This window comes from Lichenostomus cassidix, chromosome 3 (genome assembly GCF_008360975.1).
Source record: "Lichenostomus cassidix isolate B80296 chromosome 3, HeHo_3.0, whole genome shotgun sequence".
NCBI classification, from domain to species: Eukaryota; Metazoa; Chordata; class Aves; order Passeriformes; family Meliphagidae; genus Lichenostomus; species Lichenostomus cassidix.
The window spans coordinates 93,058,107-93,074,640 of NC_139483.1; the positions used below are offsets into that span (position 1 = coordinate 93,058,107).

The 16,534-nt window shown below is 39.4% G+C and overlaps 1 protein-coding gene across 1 annotated transcript in view; it reads right to left on the bottom strand.

Annotated features, from left to right (window-relative positions):
• Positions 1–16,513, bottom strand: part of SH3YL1 (SH3 and SYLF domain containing 1) — a 47,138-nt gene extending 30,625 nt beyond the window's left edge. Inside the window, exons 1-4 of the mRNA XM_085056734.1 lie at positions 16,309–16,513; positions 3,150–3,260; positions 2,507–2,620; positions 1,949–2,013 (exon numbers count right to left, since the gene is read on the bottom strand). Coding sequence (XP_084912860.1) covers positions 1,949–2,013; positions 2,507–2,620; positions 3,150–3,260; position 16,309 — 291 coding nt within the window. The 5' untranslated portion in view covers positions 16,310–16,513. The remainder of the gene's footprint in view (positions 1–1,948; positions 2,014–2,506; positions 2,621–3,149; positions 3,261–16,308) is intronic.
• Positions 16,514–16,534: the final 21 nt, after the last annotated feature.

Sequence of the window (16,534 nt, forward strand, 5' to 3'; positions counted from 1 at the left end):
GATATTTCATCTGATGGACTTGACTGAAAGCCAGGTTCAGAAAAAAAACTTTCAACTTACCCCAAATTCCAAACAGTGACAGCAGGGAATACAAGAGGAAATACCAGATTATTTGCAAAACAAGGCTGGCCTAGAAGTATTACACACAGCATAAGAGAGGTCTTTGTTATTAGCCCCTGGTAATCTTCACCCCATCCCAAACAAAAGATGGCTACAGGAGTAGTTTCCGAATCATCCAGGGATGGAGGGAGAATGTCTTTCAGGATATTGCTTCCTCCTCTTAATCATTGCTTACCATAAGTAATTCCATAGTGAGAAACCTTCAAGTAAAGCATTTGTATGAACTTTAAAATTGGTCTTTAATTAGAGATACCAAGTCACTGTGACTTCTGAAGTCTGTGATTTCCTTCTTGTTATTTAAAACCATCCATAGGTATCACTACAACTTTGTCAACTATTCTCCTACAGGAATAAAATTCACCCACTTTCTAAAACATCTAAATTTATATAGGACTAGAAAAACACTGAAATTGGACTCTGGGCTCCTAAGTCACTCAGGTATTTCTGAATAACATATATTTTCTAGAAGAAAAAGAAGATTGTGTTATAATAATACCAGTAAGGAAACAGCATTTTGTAAGCTGACTAAAATTTCAGATGAAAGGCACAGTATTACTCAGAAAAAAAAACCCTCTCACAAATAGCTTCTGTACTGAAAGTATCTGATTAAGTATCAATAAGAAATGGCTACATTATCTAAAATATCAGATGGGGATGATTAAAAGAAAATTTTTATAGATTAATCAAAACACATGAAGAGGCCAAAAAGGAAAAAAAAAAACCAAACAACGCAACAAAACAAACTCTAGGGCTCAAACTGAACACTTTATAATGCATTGAGATCCCGTAGCCATGAAAACCGAAGAAAAACCCTTACAGTAATTAATGTTTCTGTATTCACATCATCCTTTAAAAGTGCACTGCAATAATGCCTGAGATCACACAGTGAACAATGAGAAGAGAGCAAAATATTGATCTCTTGCTCATAATGTGAGTGCTGTCTGACTATCTGCCAGGACAGGGATAGCTGGGCAGTTGTAGATGTACTGAGGGCTGACATGGATCACCCAGATCAGCTATACATGGATTCTTCTGTTGATCAGAATGCCCATTGCAAGAGATCTTGTTGGCAGCATATTGTTACTCTGATATTCTGTGGGAATAAGAAGAACAGAAGCTACACACAGAGAAAAAGAGAAGGACAAGTCTAGAGGCTAGGGTCAGGAAGAGGAGAAAAGGTGAAAACATACAAGTGTGAAGGAGATGTGAGGAAGTACAAATGGGAAGCAGAGGCAGAGCACTGTCAGGGCTCAACTCACCAGATTTTCTCTGAATGTATTGGGAGTCCTTCACTTAAGCATTTTTGCTGGCTGGAAATTGGCTCCTTTTCTATAGTATTCCTTCAGAAGAGGCATTACCAGTTCTGGTGTTTTAAAACTGAAGGGTCATGTCAGTAACCATAAGTCTGAGTGGGAAATGTGCGAAGTACATTAACATTAAGTGGATTTCTTTTCCCTGCTTCTTGCCAGATGGAGTCCCTGTGCTCTTTAGCAAAGCATTTGATACAGTTTTATGTATAGGATACTTTTTTAATTAACTTCAATTGTCTTATATGTGAACACTGACAGGAAGCTCTCCATAAGTGAAAAAGTGAGAAATCAAGGAAATAAGTGTCATGTCACTTCTTTTCATCTAAATGTCTCCTAACTATTTGACTGATAAGATCAAACCCTCTCTTTTGTTTGTCTTGCATAAATGGATTTCATAATAATATTCTTTGTACATAAAAGTAGATTTTACCATCTCACTAACATTTAGATATTTGCCAATGTACTTTAATTTCTTGCAAAAAAAGTTACCAACAAATATTACATATACAAAATCATACCTCAATTCCAATTTCAAATCCACCACCAAGACCAGCAATTCCTATTGCGGAAGGAGCAGACCAGGCTGTCGTGTAAAACAAGAGAAATTTATGGAATTTTAACCATATATTAGAAGCAATACTAATTTTATTATTACAGTTAAAAATGCTAACAAATTCTCTATTTAAATGTATGTTCAAACCACTACAACAGAACCGTAACTATAATGCTTCATCCTACAGAAGGGAATTTAAGAAATACAAACCTGACAATCTAAACAATTCCTTGTTACAAATTATTTATCATACACTTGTTCATAATCAGATATAATCAGTTTTTCTAATGAATTTTATACTATGTGTTTTTATGTTTAATCCTTTTCCACAAAGATACTGAAAGCATTTACATTTGGTCAAAGGTACAAAGATTTGAAAACAGCTTTCACACCAAACATTGTCACCTACTTGCCTGGCTCATCACACATCTCCTGTTTTATGCTGTGAAAAGAATAATGGAAAAAATATATCTTTACCTCTTTTAATTCTCTCATGAAGTACAAAAGGAAAATATCCACTTACTTCCATTAGGAAGACGAGCTAATACAATTCCACTTCCACCTCGAGCAGTCACCAAAAATCCAGCTTTGATAACAGACAAAACTGCAAGGCCTTTGGCTTTAGCTATTACATGAGCTGAAATAGCAAAATCATTTATTCAAGACCTTGTAAGAGAAGTTCTAAGAATAGGAGAAAACAAAACTCAACATTTAGCAATTCTGAACACACAAGAGTCAAATAATTGAAGAACACCTGCAAAAACAAAGAGGACAGCAGCAAGTAAGAGTGCTGAACTAGTATCAAATGGAAAATGCACCCTGATCACTTTGCGTCAATTTCAGCTAGCTAATTCTAATAAACACAGATATTCCGGAGCTAGAGATACTATTCCAGGTTTTCTCTTAAGAACATGCATTGACAAGGTTGAGCATGAGACACTTCACCCACCCCAGAGGGAAGATCTCTCCCAGTGACACCTGCGAATAATACAGCAAACTGAAAACCTTTACTTCCAAAATATTTTCCAAGAAGTTATGGCACCCGAAATCTTCATTCATCTCTAAGTTGTAGTCAGTGAAAATAGAGGGAATTGGTAAGGGAACATGACTGCAACACATGGGAGTGCTGAAGGTTCTAGCTGAATCAAAGCATTTTCTTTACTCACGTGGTATGATTTTATCTGGTCCATTTCTGGAAGTTATTTCTGTAAATTCTCGTAATATTTTAGCTGCCTTTTTAGCTTCTGACTTCAGGTTGGAAGGTATAGGGTTGTTCACTGTAAAACATGAAAGAAATAAATTATATCTATGGTTAGTTTAAAATATCTCATATAAAAAAACAGTATCGTTTGTATACGAAATGTGGTTCTCTACAAATAAAGAGGAAATCAAACACAGAAAAAGCAAATATAAGAAATTATCTTCTGCATCAGATCCACATTTTGTTTCTGACAGTTTTAACTGAAGACACCACTTAGAAAAACACACAAGCCTGACATTTTTATGCAATCTCTTTCTCTTGTGTCCAGAATCCTCACTGGTAACAGCAAAGCTGTTGAAGACACATCCTCAGCTGTTCCTGTCACTATTTACTTATGGTTTTATTGCACATGAATTTGTCTAATGCTTTTTCAAACCCACTGATACTCTGCCTTCAGAATTCCTGCAGTAGCAGGTCACCTCCTACTTAAAGAAATATGTGCTCAATTTTAAATTACTCTGCTACTTACAGTGAATGCCTGCTAGCTCAAGTCTCACAGGTTCTGGTGAATACCTAACGCATTCAACTTATCTACTACCTTCATGCTTTTAATTTATGCATGCTTACCTTCATGCATAAATAGTCACAGCCCCCAGAATTTTCCACTCTTTCAGGAGTCTCAACCTTCTTAGTCCCTCCTCAGGGTAGTTGCTCCATCACTGACCACTCTAATTGCTCTTCTTTATACGACCATCAACTCTGCTGCTCTTCAGACCTGCAACTGTTGACTCATGAACACTAAAGGTTTCACACCTCTTCAGGACACTTCTCTTACAGAGGTAAACATGCGGCATGTTATGAAAGTGAACAAAATTCTCCTTCAGAGCAAGAAATTTCCTTTAGAAATCTATTTCCTGTTGAAGGTCTTATCAATATTTTCTTTCCAATGTGATCTAATATAAGCTCCTCATATATTTCAACCGAGAAAAAAGCACAGTTTAGAGATAAATTATGTTTGCTTTATAAAGCTGCAGAGTACAGTAGCAAACACACAAAATCTTGAAATCTACCCTCCAAACCCATAGGATCATAAAGTCTACTGAAGTGTGTTTATCCCACTTTGATCCACCAGATCTGCTGTCACTAGTCAATGACTGGACAGAATCAAATATTACAAAATGTTAGTACTCTGCAACATTATAAATACCATTTTATGTATTAATAGTAATGTTTCACCTGTAGATTTGCAAAAAGAAGCCTCAGTGCAGTTAAAGAGATAAGAGTCGTGATTGATACATCTACTAAAATCCCTCACACCTATCACTTATATTATTCTTGTTTTCCTGTCTGGGCATAACAGCACTCACTATTTCCAAGTTTATCAGCAACAAACTATCCAGGTAACACATTAATATATTGCCAGACCCAAGATGCATCTAGTCTCATGTTGCATCCCTGAAAAAAGCTAGCGACAGCATTTCCATAAAATTCTATTGTTCCTAAATTCACAAGCACATAAAAAAGACTGCATAGACAAAAAACAGTCAGAAGTGGACTATTTTTTTAATTGGCGTTCCCTGAACATTCATCCATCTCTTCAATCTGGGCAACATTCCCACCCAAAACCAAGAGAGTGAGGACTAAATAAATTTCGAGATTACATCAATGAAGCTTAAAGAGCAATTCAACTCAGACCAAGTGAAGCACATAGCAGCAAGTCAGCCAAGTTTCTGCCTAGGCTCCACTGACTAGAATACGATATACCTCCACTTTTTAAACAGAAGAATATTCCTCTAGTATGTTCTCCAGGCAAGAACAAAGATTTCAAGAATAAGGGAGATTTTGACAGCTGAATGTCTGGACTAGCATCCCCTGAGCAAGCTTGCAGCAACATTTGGCTTTGGTGAAGATGCAGCAGGTATAACCTTGGAGAGTTTGACATGGTGTCATCAGAAGGCTGTGCAGAAATATTGCCTTCTCTGGGAACAAAAGGAAATAGATGCACAGAATGCAACAGACTCTAAACCGCACTGTGGTATCAGAGTAGAAATACTATTTCTATCTCCTAATCATCCCTTCTCTTTTCAGAAATACATGACAGCCAAGACCCTGAGTGTGAAAGGATAGGAAAAGGTGAAGCTCTAAGAGCTCAGGACATTCTGAAAAAGTTCTTGGCATGTGAATTCTGACTGTTATGGTACTAAAATTGTCAAACTGCTTGCAGGAGTTTTGGACATGCATTTCTTCTGTGGTTGGAAGGCTTCCCCAGGCTGGAATCTGGCTACACGGCAAAAATGGCCACTGTAGCCTAAATAAAACATGAACCGACAACTGATTTTGGCAGATTAACAACCTGGGCTAAAGCAAATGCCTCCATTACTTCTGTTGTTTGTACTTGAAGCTACATTTTCAAGGTCAGAGAGCAAACATGACCGGCACATTGCAAGAGAAAAATAAGATTTTTGCTTTTGTAGGGACTTACATAGATGCAGTCCCAAAAAGCATATTGCAACACCATTCTTCTCAAGAGGCACGAAGAATAAACTTAGCATAATATAATTTGTAATTAATAATTAACATTGTAATACACAATACATGTCCATTTGCAAGATCAGGTGAACACTTCTATATGTAGGCTTTCACTCCAGATACTTTGCAAGTCTAGAGGTCTCAAGCTGGGAAGGGTCACCTACCCAGTCTACCCAAAATACACATTTCATGGTACTTAATTATTCTTATGGTTCGGTAAGATTAAACTGTGGTAAAATGGATAGTTATGTACCTGACCATGCAGGACTTCCAGCAAAGTAATCAACACAATGAAAATAAGACATGTACTCTGGAGATAAAAAAACATTGGGGAGTTAAAAAACATTACTGAGCAAAAGCAAGCATTATCCAGCTTCTAGATTAGAGAAACAAAATAAACTTCTGTGCTCTTCTCATACTCTTCTTCCTTGTCTTTGCATGTGTTCCTTCCTCCCCATTGCTTCTCTTTGGCTAATCTCAGAATTTTGAGAAACATCTCCAACTAATCCTCCTAGTAATAAAAAGTTTTAAAAAAATCATATTTTGTATGTATTAGAAGAGAAATCCCTCAGCTAAATCCATTGAAAAAGATGAGGTGTTTTCAGACCTAGAAGTCTGCAAACAGGAAAAATAGAGGGGGGGGGGAATAAAATGATTTTACAGTTTTTGTAAGCATTTTCAGATTCAGAATTGCCTCACAAAGATTTGATGGTTGCCAGAAAACACCGTGTGCATGCCACTGTGCACGTAGGAGCTACTATTTAATTGAAGACAATTCAAGGCTGACCTTCACAAGTCAGCAAAAGTAATACTGTTACTACCTCACTGTCCCTTCACCTCCCAGTACGTTGCTCTGAGCAAACTGCTCTAGTAGAAGGTGTCCCTGCCTATTGCAGAAGGGGTTGGACTAGATGTCCTTTTCCCTTCCAACCCAAAACATTCTATGACTTACCTGCACTATGATTCCAAAAACTGTATTCTAAATTACGAACTTTGCGCAGAAATATAGCATTACTTAACCAGATTGAAAATTAGGTATTTCCACTCCAACCCCTCTAAAAGGGCTGTTTTATGGGGTTTTTTGTTTGTTTGTTTTTGGTTTGGGTTTTTTGTTGTTGTTTTTGTTTTTGTTTTGTTTTGTTTTTTGTTGGTTTTTTTTTTTCTTTTGGTGCCTCATAATGTGGGGTACCTTTATTACCAGGGAACAGAGAATCTGGAGAGACATTCATCTAGCTGTACACCACAACAGCAAGCACGAGAATAGCTTCACTCCCCACCCTTAAACTAATAGAAATTTCACTTTCTCCCTGTATGACTTGTTTCCTACATCAGTATTGCTCTGTATTCCTTGGGTAGCTACAGGAATTCACTCTTCCATTATCTCTTGCTTTTTCCCTTCCTGCCACAGACTGAAGTAATGCAGGATTATTTTGCTGGACTAAGACATGCAGGTGGATTTGACAACATTCTGCCAGTTTGTTTGCATGTGGCTAGACTTGTGCACTTTTAGAAGCTAAGAAATGGGTGATATTTCTAAAGTTCAACAGAGATACAGAGAGGGGAAAACAGCAGGAAAACAGAAAGAGGTTGAACATGCTACCAACTGAAGAGCTCAGAGGTACACCTTGTAGAGAAAGGCTGCAAGTAAGATTTTAATTTAGACAGTAGCAGGTATGAAAAAGTGACATTAACTGGCAAGCAAACATGGCACAGAGAGGTTTTAACAATGGGCAGGATCAATAAGCCACCTGATTAAAAACTTTCATGCTGAAAACCAACATAGTTACCCAAAGTGGTAACCATATGATTCTCCCTCCAGTGGCTCACTTTCAGTTCCTTTATTTACTTCCATAATGTGTAGATACTAAGGAACTGGCAGGATGCCTACAGAGGCCTTGAGGAACTGATGACTTGTTAAAAAAAAACCCAAACAAGTTCACACCCTGACCTTAATTATGTGTAATATAATGCTTGATAAGGCCTGGCTAGACTCCCATTTTGGTGATTATTAGAACCACAGCAGAAGAAACATAGTATTTTTATCACTGAGGAAAGGGGGAAGTTTGGCTCTCCCTCTTGGGATACACCACACTCAAGATTTTGTTGACAGAGTTCAGGATTATATAAGGACAGAGTCAACAATCAACACTAAAAAGGCAAAGTTTAATGTTTTGATATATAGCGTATATATAGTATGGCTGAGGCCTGACTCCAACTATTGAATTTTAGATCAATTTCATAAAACTTTGTCCAAAGGCAAAGAAAATTATTGTTTTTTCAGTAAAAAAGCCCCCAAAATCACAAAACCACCCCAAAACCTAATAAATTGAAAATAGCACAAATATGTCAGACAATTCAAAACTAGTTATTCACTTTTAAAAAAGAGGACATGGAGGTTTGCACTATGAAATGGTGGCATCTGTCCTAAAATACAATAGAAATAAAATAAATAAATATTATAATGAAGATGAAGGAATAAATTCTTGCTTCTATTTATCTGATCACTCTATAAACAGACAAAACTGTAAGTGGGATTTCTGTGACCTCAAAAGTGATTTCAACTTCCGTTCATCTACCAAATTGTCCTCCCCTCTCCCTCAAGCTTGTCTTAGGATTTGAACTGGAAAATTAGTTTCTTAGAAACTCATTTAATACTGGAAGTCTATTGAAAAGATCTTATAGACATATCTGCTTTTTAACAAATACTTAGACATGAGCAGAATTTCCATGTTCAGTTTACCCCATCAATAACATACGTAATAACCCTGTAGCACTGTCTTCACTATTGGTTTTTAAGTATGCATATATAATTGTCTGTTTTGTATTCAAGCACTGCTCAGGAAAGAAGTAACCAGGAGCAATAAGACAATAATATCTATCAGGAGGATACACTGACTGATGGATTTGGAATGCCGTGACCAGCGAATGCTCAGCTGGGAGCAAGCTTCATTTGCACTCCGGCTTGTTGTTGAAAGGAGAAGATATTGAGCATATGTGAGTCAGCAACACAAACCCCATGGGGGAATATCACACCAAAATTGATTAACTGCTTAATTTGTAAGCTGATGAGGCAAGTGCGTCAGCCTCTAATTTACATTCTGACTAACAGTAATAATTTGTTGGCTGAACATCTGGTGAAATTATCTGAGCAAGGTACATTAAAGAATTAAAAAAGCTTTTTTATTTAAAAGCTATAACTAATTCTGATACAATCAAAATTCTGCTGAATATGAACAGATGAAATAAAGCATAGTGGTATTATGAGAACTCAAATATCAACTGTACAGTTTAAAAGAATGGATGACAAAGGGGAGACAAAGACTCGCATGCAGATTTCATAAATGTGTTGCCCACATATGTCTGAATTTTGAAGTATTTGGCAGAAAGTGGTTTTATAGGTTTTTCTGGCTACATGAAGAATAAAAAACAATGACTATGAGCCTCATACAGCAGTCTTTACTTCCACTTCGCTAAAAAGTTCAGAAACAGCACAAGAATACATTAAGGTATGGCTGATTTGCAAATACCCATGGTTACATCAGGAACATCAATGCCAAAAGGCTTGTATGAACAGAGAACATTCGAAATTACGAACATTCATAAACATGAGAACTAGTATAGTCAAGAAAAAATTAAGAACATTCTAATGAGAAAGAGAAACCTGAAAAACAAGACTGTGCAGCACTAGAAAAGAACTTGAACAAGAGATTTCAATTTGGCATTACAATTAGAGAGATTAATGCAATGTTGGTTTCACAAATGTGTAACAACATGGTATCGTGGTGGCCAGCTCCAGCCTTGGGATTCATCTGGTATTTGGAATTCCATTAACAGCATGCAAGATGTGCATTGTAAGCATTTTGCCCAGCCCAAGAAAAAGTGATGTAATACAGAGCAGTGGATGAAAATCAGCAGCTCATGCTAAACACGTCACTATCAGTCTCTCTCCATTTACAATTTCCAACACTTGGACCAATGACTGAAAGTAAAGAGGCCAAGTTAAAGTTAATGAAATGCCAAGAAAAGATCTGCAGAGTTCAAGGAAACAGTGGCATAATTTGAAAAGGAACCTAGAGGAAAAGGATTTTAAAAATTAAAGGCAATAACCACCCTCTTTAGTTGGAATCCAGCAGACAACTGTTGTCAGAGCCTAAGCTCCTTACTCCTGGTTTTGGAACCATGAGCAACAAGCAGATGTTGTTTCCTCGAGATTTAAAGGACCATGAATGAGGAATGGCTCAGAACATACACTTTGATCATCCTATTGGAAAGGACTAATGGTATAGCAGGGAGTCTAGGAAAGCAGTAGCAGGGAATGCAAAAACATTATTGACACAGTGGTTATGCCAACTGGCAATCTTGTACAATTCTGACACAGACACGTGGAGAACAGCAAGGGAGACAGAAGACAACAGAATATACATGAGTGTAAGGCAATGGAAGCAGAGTTGAAAAGTAGAAAGCAGAGTCTCTGCACAGTGAAGCTTTGCACTAAGCTCATGTATTTCTACCACAATCTTCATCACTTCCTGAAGTTTTACCAAATTCCATGCTTCACAGTTCATCAACAACGTTGGTGTGAGAAGTCAGTGACATGTCAGTGACAGCACAAGTTCTGGCAGGGTAGAAGTACTGCTGCAAGCACTACATGGCCTTGCAGAGTGTCAGCTGAGCTGCACTGAAAGACTCTAATGTGTGCTTTCACAACGCTAATGGTTTTCACACTGTGAATTAATGTAACTACACTTTCCTCCTTCCCCACCCTGGATAACAAGCTGTTTACTGGATGGTATTGCATTAAGCTGATGCTGGTAGTGGTGAGGGAGGCAGAACAGACCGGAAAGGTCTGCAGAACCTGCAGCTGGCAGCATACAGATAGCAAGGAGCTGGAAGTATTTTAAGGTTTACCTAAGACAGAAATATATTCTGTCCAAACACTGCATTGGAAGGAAGTAAAAAAGTGCTGAAAAATAAAGTTGAAAATTTAAAAAAACCCACTCTTATCCCTGTTAAAACCAGCCTGTTTTTCCTTGGCTTACCTGCAATAACCTGCTAAAGATAGCTGTTGACGAAAGCCTGTGCCCAGGAAAAGCCTGATGAGCATAGTGAAGTTACAACTAAATTCAGCCTTCAAGAACTCAAATATGCAAAAGGAATGACACATAACAGAAGACAGCACCTTCTCTGAAAGGAAAACAGCCCAACAATTCTGTTTCAAAGAGGAGAATCTCACAGACATTTCTATCAATATAGAAAACTGAGATATTTACAGTATTTTGATGAATTTTTAATGAAGAAATTATTATAGAATTTGTGAAGCTCGTATTTCCACAATTACATATATTTTTCTACATTAAAATCACAACAATTTGTGTGGGAGGAGGAATAACAAATGCCATTGAGATTAATATTTCCAAAAACGTTTACGCAAATTTGCATCACATCTGTATGGTTATTGTAAGACAGCTAAGAAGTCAGACAATGAGAAGAAACAAAGCCATCTCCATTCAGATTTTGGCATGCAAATACACAGTATGAAATCAAGCGGAAATATAAAGAATCACAAGTCTTTATTGAAAAAAGAATCATCTCAAACACAGAAAGCCTTCCATTGATAGAAATGAAGTAATGGAGATAGATGAGCAGATTTCTTCCTTTGTTCTCGTCTCTAAAAGTCTGCAGTTTTGAGTTTTGGGGGTTTGTGTGTTTGTGGTCTTGGGGTTTTTTTTTAGTACATTACTGTGAGCTATGGAAATCAAAATACTTCTGAAGATAACTCAAAGGAAGCCAGAATTACCAGAGGCATGTAAATGTGGTAACTCTAAACGTGGAGAGGCAAAGTGCCTCACCCCAACTAAGTGCATGTGCACTATGTCTACCATTACCTAGTTCTCTAAGGCTTGAGTAACTCTTCAAAGCCTTTATTATAGGATCATTGAATGGTTTGTGTTGGAAAGGAGCTGAAAGATCGTCCAGTTACAAGCCCCCTGCAACGGCCAGGGATACAATCCACCAGACCAGGTTGCTCAAAGTACCACCAAACCTGGCCTTGAACGCTTTCACTGATAAGGCATCCACAACCTCTCTGCAACCTGTTTCCAGTGCCTTACCACCTCACAGTAAAGAATGTATTCCTAACATCTAATTTAAATCTCCCCTCTTTTAGTTTAAAATCACTACCCCTTATTCTATCACTATCTGCCTTTGCAAAAAGTCCCCTTTTAGGCATCACCTCTACCTCTTTTTATAAGCCCCCTTTGAAGTACCAGAAAGCCACAATGAGGCCTCCCTGGAATCTTCTCCACGCAGAAAAAACCCAGCTTTCTCAGCCTGTCTCCAGAGGAGAGGTGCTTCATCCCTTTGATCATCTCTGTGTCCCATCTCCGGATTTGCTCCAATAGGTCCACATTTGTCTTGTGCTAAGAAATCCAGAGCTGGATGCAGCACTCCAGGTGGGGTCTCATGAGAGCAGAGCAGAGGGGCAGAATCCCATCCCTTGCCCTGCTGCCCACACTGTTTGGATGCAGCCCCAGGTGCAGCTGGCTTTCTGAGCTGCAAGTGCACATTGTCAACTCACATCCAGCTTTTTGTCCACCAGAACCTCCGAGTCCTTCTCAGCAGTGCTGCTCTCACTGAGTTCTTCTCCCACTCTGTACTTGTATCTGGGATTGCCTTGAACCAGGTACAGCACCTTGTACTTGGACTTGTTGAACTTCAGGAGGTTCTCATGGTACCACTTCTCAAGCTTGTCCAGGTTCCTCTCAATGGCATCCTGTCCTTCTGTTCCATCAATGGCACTGCTCAGCTTTGTGTCATCAGCAAACTTGCTGAGGGTAAGCACTGAACTTAGGTTTAAGGCTCTCTGCTACAACTCTTTTAAAGCAGTAAGTAAATGTCTTCATGGTCAAGTTTTTAGGCTGCTGTCCTCTAAGCAGAGCTCAGGCTTACAGAGATAGAAACTGAGATGTTAGCTGATGACCTTTTTGAAAGCAAAGCAAAATTTATTTAAAATGCTGTAATTATTTAAGATAACACATCCAAAATAAGCTTAAGCTCTGCACAAGCTGATATAAATGAAATTGTATGAAATGTGATAAAAGTATTAATTTTTATTAGCTGTGTCAGTGTGACTACTGTCATGTATAGTGGTCCAAAAGCATACAGAGTTTTGGTCAGCTCTAGGATTTACAAGCTGCCTTTTCAAATTTTGCTACGAATTATGTATGCACTTCTAGACCACAGGAGCTCAATATTTTTCACATGGAATATCCATTTTCTTAATTCTAAAACAACCCTATAACATAAAAAACCCATGCCCTATTTCATTGTGGCATAATTTTTATTACTTTTCTCCACAAAGAGAAAAGAACTTCAACCACAAAGTTGATCACTTTGTAACTTTATGTGGTATCAGTCCTCAGTCCCACTTTGAATTAACTATTTCCTTGAGAAAAGTCAAGGAAAAGAAGTCCTGTAACACAATCTCCTGCATTATTAAAAGCATTTAAACAAGTTGGGCTCCCAGCAGTTTTTGTACTGAAGACAGCTTGGAGAAAAGTCTAATTAGAAATGCTGAATTTCTTCTCATCTCCTTTTCTGATGAGAGCTGAAATACCTGAGGGTAAAATGGTAGTGACAAAGCTGAATAATGTACTTTGAAGAAAAATGTGTTCCCCTTGTATATGAAAGATCTTTCAACTAGGTGATATACCTTGTTTCTAAGGAACTGTGGCATGTGAAGACAGTCACTACCAGCCTGAGGCACAGAGGATTTGTTCCAAAAAGCACATTAGACATCTGTTCAGTTGCACAGGAGACACAGTAGTGGAACACCTGTAGCTAAAAGTCTTCAAAAATTCTTGTAACTTTTAGCAATTAGAATTTACAATGCAGGCTTTGGCTCAAAACATGCCACCACACCTATCCACACTACCACCCATGCCCCAGGAAACAGTCTACTTGAAACCCTTTTAGCAAGTCCTTCATATACATGTATTATAGTATGTTGGATGCGTAAACAATTGGCACCAAAGGCGTGCTACCCACCAAGCAAGATAAGTAGCATGACTGAAGCTAAGTCAAAGCTACAAATTCAGTTCTACCTGTCTTGTCTCATCTTAGTATAAGAGTTGGTATAATATGTGAAATTTAGACATGGGTGTAAGGGGAAAACATCAAAGGGAATCCCAATTTTGACTTGTTAGCTCTATTTTAATCATGAAGAATAAACTTCAAGGCAACTCAAGCAGATTAACAAGTACATTATTACCCTTTGCACATGAAAGCTTTAACTAAAACAAAGCTGTTTTTATACAAGTATCCTAAACAAACATCTTGTTTATCTTCTCACCAGGGCCAGAAGTACAGAGAGAACAAAAATGTAACAGATGAAATCCAGACGTGCACTACAAAAAAGCCCTCTATGCTACCATGAAAACCTATTAACTACCTTAACAAAATCGAGACTCATTTCCCAATGAAAATACTTAACACTTCTCTCAAGAAAACTGTCACCATCATTCTGATCAATTTCCACGTCATAGATGTCCCAACTCACTATGTGCATGAATCAAATCTAAGAAGTTACCAACTCCCACAATGAATTAATTCCTACAATTAATCACACAAGAAACCTTTTTTTCAAACTAAAAGGAATAAACATTTAAAAAGTGAAAGTGCTTGATATTTATTAATCAAGAGTTTGAAGAGCCCTAGTTCTGTCTAAGCTCTTAGATTATCTTGTTCACAGGAGCATTTCCCCTCCACTAAGTCATACAGGTTATCCTTCATAGCAGCTCTGCATTACAGGCTCTTCTACAACATTGCAATAACTGTTGCAAAAGCCCCCAAAATATGGAGAGCTTATTACTTCAGAAACAGTAATGAGCTGTTCTGTAAACATAACAGAGCTTATTGCAACAGAAACAATTCTTAATGAGAAACCATGACAAAAAGCAAAGAACAACAGTGAATTCTGCTACAGTTCATTTCAAAGGTATGAAGTTGCCTTTAGCTGAAGAAGGCACAAACTGAGACTCTCTTCCACTGTTGAGGGCTGAAAATGACAGTCGTTTAGGTTGGAAAACACCTCTGAGATCATCAAGCCCAATCTTTGGCCAAACACCACTTTGTCAACTAGATCACAGCCCTAAGTGCTACATCCAGTTGTTCCATGAACACCTTCAGGGATGGTGACTCCCTCACCGCTCCGGGCAGCCTGTTCAAACGCTTAATAACTCCCTCAATGAAGAATGCAGGATAACACTGAAGGTAAGGATCCTCCCCAGTCCCCTCCTCAAGATAGGGAAACATTAAAGACCTTGCCTCAAAATTACAGCTGGCCATGTGCCTACATGTAACATACACAGACACAAACAGCGGGTTTTGTAGGAACTCCAGGATGGTCTTTCCAAGCACTCCTATATACAGCCTCACTTCCTCGACCCACAATCGCATAGGAAGGGAGTGGTGCAGAAGGGGAATCTGCTTCCTGTGTCAACACCTCATGGGACTTCGCTTGACAGAAAGCAGGACTAAAGGTACTCTGCACTGCTCAGTTATAAAATATGGCAGAGCCACACGTGAGAATGACACAACTGACTGATCTTGCCCTCCTTCACCAAGGCCATGTCTGACAAACGCGCTGAGCCCTGCCTGGCTCCACCATCCTGAACTCCCCACACCTGGGAGCTGCCTGACTACAGCAGGACGCTGAAGGCACCGGGGAACGCTGGAGAGAGAAACTATGTTGCTGATTATCAATCACTTCTACTGCGAAGTAAACTAATTAGATAAATTTCAACAAATTGGTTGTACAAATACATTCACAAAAGAAACAGCAAATGCAGGATAGCATTTCAAGCAGCAAAAAACGAAATGTGAAGTTTGTTCCAGTCCACAGTAAATGTTATATAAGCTCTTCAGCTTTCATTTCAAAGTCACAAATCTGGCGCAAAATTATGAATCTAGCACTTTTTTATTTATTCTCCAAAGTGCTGCGTTTTGACCAAAAGACCAGCCAAACAAGTCTTTAAAAAGCAGCAGAGGAATCCAGTCGCGGCCACACCCTGCATGGTGGGGCTGTGTCTGCTGGCGTTACAAAACCCAGCCAGGTACGCAGATACAGTGTACAAGATAGCCCAGCAAAAAACAGAAATAAATACATATAAAAGTTAAAAAATTTAAAATATAAATACGCATCTATGTACCTTACAATATATAGTAGATATATATCATGCTATCTATATTATACATAGATATACAATACAACTAAATAAAACAAACCAAAAAACCAGACACTCGAGCTGCCCTAGAAAGCGAAGCGCCCGTGTGCTCGATGTCACCAGCAGCCTGGCGAGGCCACAGCCGCACTCGACGCTTCTAAGATTTCTACGTGGAGGGCGCAGCACACTGAGACCCGGGCCAGAGGGGATGCGCTGAGCAGCGCTGCGCTGCCCGCGCTGGGGGAGCTCCGCCCGCGGGGCTGCGGGGCGAGTCCGAGCCCGCCTGGCTGCCCCGCTGAGGAGCCCACCTGCCCCCGGGGATCCTCGCTCCTGTCCCGGGGATCCTCGCTCCTGCCCCCGCGGGATACTCACTCCTGCCCGGGCCGCGGCGCCCCGCTCCCCCTCGCCTCCTCTCCTCCTGCCGCCGCAGCCTCACTGGGCGGCGCCGGGGCAGCCCCGCCGAGCCGCGCACCTGCCGCAGGTGAGGCGGGCGGGGCCGGGGCGGCTGCGAAGCTCCCGCTCCCCTTCCCGCCCGCGGCTCCACGGCGGCACCGACACAGCCCGCTGCCGTCCCGTCCCTCCCTTCCCGCTGTCCCGG